Raw genomic sequence first — 8,867 nt, 5'->3', positions numbered from 1 at the left:
AGCCCAGAAGAGCCATCTCCTCTCTAAAAATTCACAATCCATTATAAAGGCCATTTTTCAGTTCTGGTTATCTGTAATGTCAAGTTCAGCTGCACAAAAGCCCAGCGAATAATTGATGTTGGACCAAATATCAAAACACTTATGAACTTTGAAAGAGTCATATTCTTGGTATTCTACATCAATGTTACAAAATAGTCCTTGTTTCATAACAAGGGTCTAATCTTACCACCCTGTTAATCCTAAATCTCAGTTTTTCCAAACAACAGAGTTATTGTTTCTACAACTGCAACACAGCTTGCGCCTGTACTTAATTTGGTATGGATTTTAATTGATTAAATAACCAGTCATGTTAAAACTGAGATTAGCTGTTTGTAAAAGATGAAGATGAGAGTGGCATTTATTAAAGTATACCATTTTTAATGAGTGAGTTCATGGTGAAGAGGAGGACAGAAAACAAATACATATTCCAGCAAGGGCTAGATGGTGTAACATTTTCCAGTTACAGCCATTCTGACCATCCAGAACAAAAGTAACACTGAATATGGTTAATTCTAAAAATTAAATTAAAATTTGGTCACCAAGCACAAAGAATTCAAGACAACTGAAACAGCTACTGGGAATCTGCTATTCTGGGAATTAATTAGAGAAGAATGACATTTGTTCCATACATCTGCAAAAGTTAATGTTGTTAATTATTATTCTAGGAACTAGCAATAAACATTCAACTAAAATACACAGCCAGCCCATGAAATCTTCAGTGATGCAAGTATGCTTAACATTTACGTGGTCATTGCCAAGGTTTATCCTATTTCAGCAAGTATAAGCCAAGAGTGCGGAGTGATGGTTTAAATTTTGAATTATTCATTACGTGAAGTTGATGTCCTGAGATTCAGGCCTGGCCACCATACACACATGCACTGGTATGCTTAAACCTTGGTCATATCATTCCTATTTTAATATTCTTAGCAACTTAAAAATGCAACAAATCAATTGAAGTGAATATCTACACAAGGTTTTTGGTTGAATGTGTTTTAAGAGCATCCTTCATTCTGACTGACTGTCATGTGTCATATAACATAATCAAGACCAGGATCAAAAATCATTTTAGGAATCAGTGGAGAAAAAAAAAGAAGCCATATTACTGTAAATTTTCAGAGCTTATTGATTTGCATAAAGACAACAATTGTGATAAACCCAGTGCAACCCCATGTCCCTTTCCCACACTCTCCACAGTGCCTGTTTTATTGCTTCTTTAATGGATCTTATGAATAAAAATACCACAATATGCTTCTGTCTTTACATTTCAGTGCACACTTCATTACACTTGCACTTAGCTGAACCATGCGGAGACATACAAAAATACAAATATTGAATTGGATTCGAAACAGTGACCTGTTTTGCTCATATCACTTGCTAAACTTTATTTCTGAAGTACCCTTTCCCATACAAAGTATACTTTTAAAACTTTACAACATGACATTGATTTCCAGAAAAATCACAGGAGTTCCACTAGTGCATAACTCTAAAGAAAGTGGTGTTAAAACAGGGACATTTACCAACAAAAATAAAAAATTATATTATGTAAACCAATAAAAAATAAACATCAGCACTAAAAAACTGAAGCATTGTTTTCTCTGTAAAGACAGGTTCCCAACACATTTTCAAAGTTCATCTATTCAGATGAATAGTCAAATAACTGAGAAGTCTGTTTACATTGTACTCTTCACCTGGAATGCAATTATCATGATTACATAGCCACCTAATACCTGAGCAAAGGGACAGTTATGACAAAGCCACAGCTACCACCCAAGCACAACATAGCTGCTAACTCAGAACCCTAAGACCCATCCATGCGGACTAGAACCTCTCTCCAGAAAGGAAAACCCAGTTTCTCTTTTTCAGCTTTTGGTCTTGTGAGCTTTGGTTGAAAGAACTGACCCCAAGGGAATTATTTCCATGAGCAAAGATAATGTTTATGAATTTAGTAAAATCAGTTTGTGTGCCTGGACTCCAGTGAATGCTGGATAGTCCCTCCTGATCTCTGTACATTTTTGCTTGTAAACACTGTTCTGGATTCAGCAGTCCTCAGCTGAAACTTCATTTAAACTTTAGACTATGTTCGCGTATCTGGAGAGTAAAACATCACTTTTCCATGGAAACACCTATTGACACTGGTTTGGGTTGGGTTTTTTTACATTCTCAACTACCATCGAGCTTGAGCAATTGTTAATATAATTTGGGGGAATTCCCTTTATGTTCCCTGGACAAGACTGCTTTGCTCTGCAGGAATGCTGCACCTTTACGAGGGCAGTCCAGGGAGTCAGGGGCTGTTATTAGCAGGCCAAATTGCAGCACTGTCCCCAGGACAGAAATAGTTACAATCCTGCAGGTGGAACAAATTGACCATAGAATTGAACAATCCCCCTCCCATAAAAGAAGGCTGGTGGGAGAAAAAAACAAAAGGGCTTCACTATCACAGAAGACAGGGAAATGGTAGCATTTTCAGGTATTTTTAAATGGTATAAACCATTAAAAGCAGTGAAGATACCTGAAATCGAAATCTTTCCAAATGAATACACATTTTGCCCTGGTTTCACCCCCAGGAGCATTGTCAAACAAAATCCTAGAAGCTTATCTTCAGCAGGGGGAAAGCACAGAAATACCAAGGCATAGTTCTTTTAGGTATAGAAACTGTGAGAATTTAAGCAGCAGAAGAGTTATCTCTGCATTTGATCTGGTTTTCCCCATGGAGAGGCAGGGATGGGTTTGCACTTCCTTTCCCTGCCTCACCAGGATGAGCAGGCACGGCTGCTCCAGCGGGCAGGGCCAGCTCCATCTCCCAAAGTGAGCGGGAAGAGAGGCTCTCACCTCCCACACCAGTGGGACAGAGGCTCTGCCTGGCTTGCCCTTGCAGCCGAGCAGTCGCTTTCCAGTGGCAGAAAGAAAGAAAGCCAGAAATGTAGTCAAAAGTAGTAAAGGCAAGCAAGGAAGAAAACGAGCCAAGCCTTCCTCACCCCTCATCCCATGAATTCATTGCCCGGGCACCAGAGCTTCACTGCAACTCCCCTTTCCCCCATGGGTACTCCACTCCTCCCATGAAGCTATCAGTCATCTTCATTGAAGATCTCCTGTCCTGCTTGGATTTCTTGGCATTTGACCATTCTCCACAGCTTTGCTAGTCACGTTCCTAGATGCCGCATCCTGGAGTTCCTTTGTGGTTGTTGGTTCTTTTCTGAAATCCTCCCTCCCCAGTTTTGTGCGGAAAGGGGTTATTCAGCATGCCTTTGTGCTATGCGGCAGAGAAACACATAAAAGTCCTGTTCACAGGTTTTAAGGAAGTAGGAAGTAGCTGGGGTGAAGCTCTAAAAATTCAGGACCCTCTAAAGTGCAGGGCTTGCTTTTCCTAAGGCTCCAGATGCAAGCCCAGAACTGTTGGGAAGAACAAAACCCTGTAGATTTACACTGCTGTCTGTCCTGCACACACCCAGGGCTACACAGCAAGTCTTGAGGTCCTCTATTTAGTCTCAGTTTGTATAGAGCTGGCTTCAAAGACATAGGTGGGTGCACACTTCAGAGACAAATCGATTGAAAAAGGAAAAATGTCAGTCTGAGGGCTGGATTTTAGAAACCCTTCTATAAAACAGAGACTTAGTTCTGCTCACCCTGAAGATAACAGCAAAAGTCCAAAAGAAACTTCTGAAGGGCAATGTGCTCTTCCCTCCTCTTGCCACCCCTAGCCGGCTCTGATCCTGCGGCTTTTGCCATCCTCCTGTATTTCAGGGACACAAGTTCAAGGTCTTAGCCGTGCAAAGACATAACTAGCAAAGCACTGGCTAAGACAGGCACGTCCTGAAGGAGGGAGCTGCAGCTCCACCTTTAGATGGAGATCAGCAATCGAAACAACCACAGCAGGAAACGAGCGCCTGTGGCAGCCGGGCAGCTGGAACCTGCACACAGGGAAGGGAGGAAACCTTTGCTCCAGTGGGGTGCATGCTGCTGGGCAGTCCCTCAAGCAGATCCCTCTGGCAGCTGCTGGCATGGCTACCTGGGTGTCCCCAGACTAGACCTGCCCCTTGTGCACTCCAGCTGTTTTCCAGTAACATAATTTTCCAGTCTCAGAAGAACACTCACCCAGTGTAACACTGAGATACCCCTCTTGCTCTCCCAGACCCTCTACTCTTTCCTGGCCCCCATTTCAGTGCTTCAAAATGCTACATCACCCAGTAAAACTGGTCGGCCTTGACCAGCAGTTCTCACTGCCCCAGAGAGCAATGTCTGTCTGTCCATGCTGTCACCACTGTCTGCAGAAGCGGTCCAGAGGCTGCAGGGTGGCAGTGGGGACCTGCTGCCCTGCTGCGGGCACAGCCAGGCCAGGAGGCACCTTTGAGGGGCTCTGGAGATGCCTGTGGCATCGATGTACCTGACACAGGCTCCACAGGAGGAACGGAGACTGGAGGAGGAAGCTCAGGTGGAAGTGGGGAATATGAAAGGAGGATTTTCCCAATGGGGTGTGCCCAGGTCTGGGGGAAAGAAGCAAGCTGGAGGGGACAAGGGGCAGGACCGGGGGGATCTCAGCGAGGGGTGGCAATGCCCAGCAGGTGGGCAGGGATACGGGCAGCCAGCAGGCAGGCCAGCACAATGCCAATGAGCTGCAGCAGTGCCAGCCCCAGGGCAGCCGTAGCAACATAAAACATGTTGCTGCTGACGAAGGCCGACACCTTGCTGAAGCAACCATCGCGGTGCAGCCTGCGTGCGTTGGGCGGGCTGCGCTGGCAATCCCGGCGGGCCCGGCAGCAGCTGAGGGGCACCGAGCCGTTCTGCTCCATTCCCCAGGGCGAGGTGAGCCAGTCGCGGTAGCTCTCCACACCACAGCAGGACAAGGCACGCTGCAAAGCATCCAGGGCGTCCGCCACCCCCTCGTCCTCCTCGTAGGCAAGCATGGCCTGGCGTAGCCCCTCCTGGAAACCCTGGGCAATGTTCTGGCGGTAGAAGAGTGCTGAGAGCCCTGCCATCAGCCCGGCTGCCAGCACGGCGGTCAGAAAGGCGCTGTAGGCACGCAGGAGGCCCCGGTGCTCCGTGGCAGCCCCGAAGCAGCCCAGGAAGCCCCAGATGATGACAGCGGCTCCCGTGGCCAAGAGGATGGTGGGAGCACTGGGGCAGTCATTGGCCGACAGCACCAGGTAGCCCCCCAGAGACACCTTGGCCCAGAGGCCAATGATGAGCATGGTCAGCCCTGCTGCCCAGAAGACGAAGCTGAAGGCCATGAGGGACAGCTTGAGCACGGTCATGGTGCCCTCAGGCCCTGGCACCGCGGCTGTGGTGCTGGCAGGTGGGCTGTGGTGGTCACGGTGAGAGGGTCCCACGGGCCTCAGTGCCGCCGGGGAGGAGAGGGCGCCTTGGCAGTGTTCAGGGTACCGGTGGGGTCTCCCAGGCAGCGCTCGGTGGGGTTCTGGCGGCAGCCCCCAAACGCGCCCCACGGCAGCTGGTGCAAGTAGCCCCGTCCTCCCGCCCCGTCCTCTCCCGTCCCCTTTTTCAGGGCGTGGCGGGGGGGGCGGGCCGGGCCGGGGCGGGACCGGGGTCCCCTCCCCTCCTCTCCCCTCTCCGTCCTCTTTTCACCGCTCAGCCGCCTCAGGTTAGCGCGTACCCGGCAACCAGCGATACCCAGCGTGGGGAGCAGATGTGTGAGCTCCTTCCCACTCTTTCCCAAGGTTCGGGGTGCAGTAAATGGGGGGTGCATGTGGACCTGCAGCTCCTGCTGCAGGCCCTCGGGTGAAAAGGTTCTGCAAGCTCAAGATTAACTTTTACTGGTATATGCTGCAGCACATGTTTACCCTAGGCAAGGGACTAAACTTCTTGTAAGCATTAGGAGTAGCACCTAAAAACTCCACCAATAATCCACAGGAAGCATAAGAAATCTATTAAATGAGAGGTTTTATTTCTTATACTGCATCAAGCTGTGCTATTAGGACACTTTGATTGTAGAAACAATCATAGAACCATAAAGGCTGAAAAAGACCTCTAAGATCGTCAAGTCCAAACGTCAACCCAACACAAGCATAAATCTGTACCTGAATATTAACTAACTACATAGTTATTCAGTCAGTCAGTCAGTCTTGATTTTCTCAGCTGGAAACTTTTCTGGGTGGCCTGATTCTGTTAAATATTCACTTGATTTAGCCTGTGGTAACACTGAGCCACAGAGAAGCCATTAAATGGCCATGCAGGAATGTCCACGGTAGATGCTGCTATATAACAAGTGGCCCAGGAAGGTCCGGTATGAGACTCCACCATCAGTACAGTCTCATTGCAAAAGATAAGCTGTTCCTACAAGCCAGATAAGAAAAAGATGAAAAGGAAACTGTAAATGAGACAGGATCTCAGGCAGAGGTAGAATTAAAAACCCCAGTGGTAATTAATTGCTTAGTGAGTCTTTGACCATACTAAGTGACCAATTTCTCTTTAGCATTTCTTGACAGCACCATGAGAGGTATGTAGTACTCTTCAGTTCAAGATTTTGTACCATCTTCATTACTCTGTCTTTGCTCTGAATACAGAAACTAGTCAAAGGCATTGTGAGACCTAGAGTTGACTTTCCTGAGTCTTCAGGCGCTCAGGAAATAAATTGTTATATACTAACATGCTATCAGCCTTCTGTAAAGTGTTTATATTGCTTTTAAAAATGTTTTAATAAAATGTTTATTATTACAGCTTCATTAGGTGGTGAAAGATCTTTAACCTGTGCAGTTTACTGGATCACTGTGCACTTCAAACTGTCGGTCTTTTTTTTTTTTTTTTTTTTTAATTCCTTATCCTGGGACAATACTACTCTCAGTTTACAGCAATATAACTTTGAGTGAAATTGGAGGTTTTATATATGCAATAGCCACACCAAAAAATCAGGTCAGAGTACCCTGTTGTTCACATCTTTATCAAACTGCTTTGGGACTGAATTCTGAGGTTTAATTGTGCTCCAGTGGTAAGTTTTGTGTGGAACATTGAGAAAAACATTTTGTTGGTTTTCTTCTGTTACAGAATCATGGAAGGAAAGGAGGTGCTTTATGTATCACATTTTAACACATCCATTTAATATACAACCAGAAACTCATAGCTGTCAAAACATTAATGTAGCATCATCATCATTGAAACAGTACCTGTTTGTTATTAGAGGCCTTAATAATTTAATTAGCAGGAGGCTGGTATCATTCCTGCATTTTACAGATTCTCTTCTTTTGCCATTTTATGAGATTAAGCTCTTCATCAGTTTCTTGACAGATCAAGTCTGAGCTAGTTTGTTTGATTCTCAGATCTTCTCAGAAGATTCCCAGATCTCCGTGTCCAGATGATTTCGGAATTATGATTTCCATGCTCTAGAAGTACTCCCCAGTACATCGCATTGTATTACCCATTTTAGCACTAAATCATATGACTAACATTCACAGGGAAGAATAAAAGCTCACAGCAACGACAAACTAGAGGTCTGCAGGTATGGAATTTCATAGCCAATGGCTAAAAGGTGATGGTTTTCACGGTTTCACACTTAAGTGAACACACAGTGTTGGGAGGCTCTGAAGAGGTGACAATTGTGAAACTACATTTCTTCTGAAGCAGCGAGTCTCTGCTGGCCAGGCAGTTGTCAGCCATGTGGGGAAAAGTCCTTGCTGTCCTCGGAATGGGCTGATCATTTCTGCATTGCCATCTTCCAACCACCTGCCTTTTCTCTTAGGATTTTACACCTTTTCAAAGCAGTGTTTTTTCCTTTTGAATCCTTGAACTTCTAACTATCCTCATCTCAAAACTACCTGCTGCCATTCTGTCTTGGTTTCACTGGCAGTTAAGTGCTGAGCTTCCCCCAAAAATCATATCGAGCATTCAGTGTTAGAAGATGCCAGATGATATCAACATTTGCGTTTTTTTTTAACCAGGATGAAATGGATATACAGGGCCAAATTCTGCCCATTCTCATAAGCTGTGCCACGGGAACTGTTTGGTTAAGTAAAGGAGGTAGGATCTGGCTCCTTCAGCGTATGTGAAGCCATAAATGATGAAGCCGCTTCAGTGTCTGAAAAATAATCTTACTAGAATAGCTTGATTTTTCAGACATTGGCAGAATCATAAAATATGTTTATATCTTAGTAAGAAAACTGTTACAGAATCTCATGAAATCATACTCCTGAATAAATGTTCATGATACTGCATGTGATATGTGGACTGACAATTTGATGAAAGAGAAGTGATATTCTTTTACTTGTCATTTTGGAAAGCAAAGTGTCGTGGAAATACCATAAGAAGTGAGAATTCAGAAGTGCCTAACTCGCTAGTGAGAGCAGCCATGCTGATTATCAACAAGTAGTTACAAAAATGGGCAGCAAATACAGTGTGATTGACCTTGGAAAATGCAAAGTAATAAATCTTAGAGAAAACTGGTACTTAGTGGCAGGAAGAAGCCTGCCACACAGTGCATCTGAAGGATATGTGGGTGATAGCAGATAGCTAATTAGGCAGCACTTTGCAATACTAGTTGGCAAGGAAAAGCAATCTGCTTGAGGCATGAATTTTCCTCTTTCCTCACTGTTTTAGTTTAGGCATGCCTTAAGTGTTATGTCTCTTCCCTGGCAGAGGCATGACAACTTTAATAGAGTTTTCCATCTCTGCTTTCTGTGATTTTTTTGCCTGAGTTTACACTTGCAATTCTGAAGTGACTATTTCCAATGAGTCTGTAACAGAGAGAAAAACAATGCAGGAATTCTTCATGGCTTCTCAAGGAAACCGAGTCCTTCTGTGGTCCCCAGTTCATGGCTATTTAAGGTAGCTCTGGCTACAAGAGCAAGTGGCACTGACACAGAGAACAAAATCAGGCAGTTGGGAGC

The 8,867-nt window shown here is 45.1% G+C and overlaps 1 protein-coding gene across 1 annotated transcript; it reads right to left on the bottom strand.

Annotated features, from left to right (window-relative positions):
• Positions 1-399: 399 nt before the first annotated feature.
• Positions 400-5,501, bottom strand: LOC142051766 (tetraspanin-7-like). The gene has a single exon (XM_075081252.1). The coding sequence runs from the start codon at positions 5,286-5,288 to the stop codon at positions 4,572-4,574; it is 717 nt and encodes a 238-aa protein (XP_074937353.1). The 5' UTR covers positions 5,289-5,501; the 3' UTR covers positions 400-4,571.
• Positions 5,502-8,867: the final 3,366 nt, after the last annotated feature.

Source organism: Phalacrocorax aristotelis, chromosome 1 (assembly GCF_949628215.1).
Source record: "Phalacrocorax aristotelis chromosome 1, bGulAri2.1, whole genome shotgun sequence".
Lineage (NCBI taxonomy): Eukaryota > Metazoa > Chordata > Aves > Suliformes > Phalacrocoracidae > Phalacrocorax > Phalacrocorax aristotelis.
The sequence above is the reverse complement of the archived record's forward strand: the minus strand, read 5'-3'. Positions and strand labels throughout refer to the sequence as shown.

Excerpts from the sequence above, each read along its gene's own strand:
- LOC142051766 (XM_075081252.1), bottom strand. The coding sequence starts at position 5,288 with ATGACCGTGCTCAAGCTGTCCCTCATGGCCTTCAGCTTCGTCTTCTGG.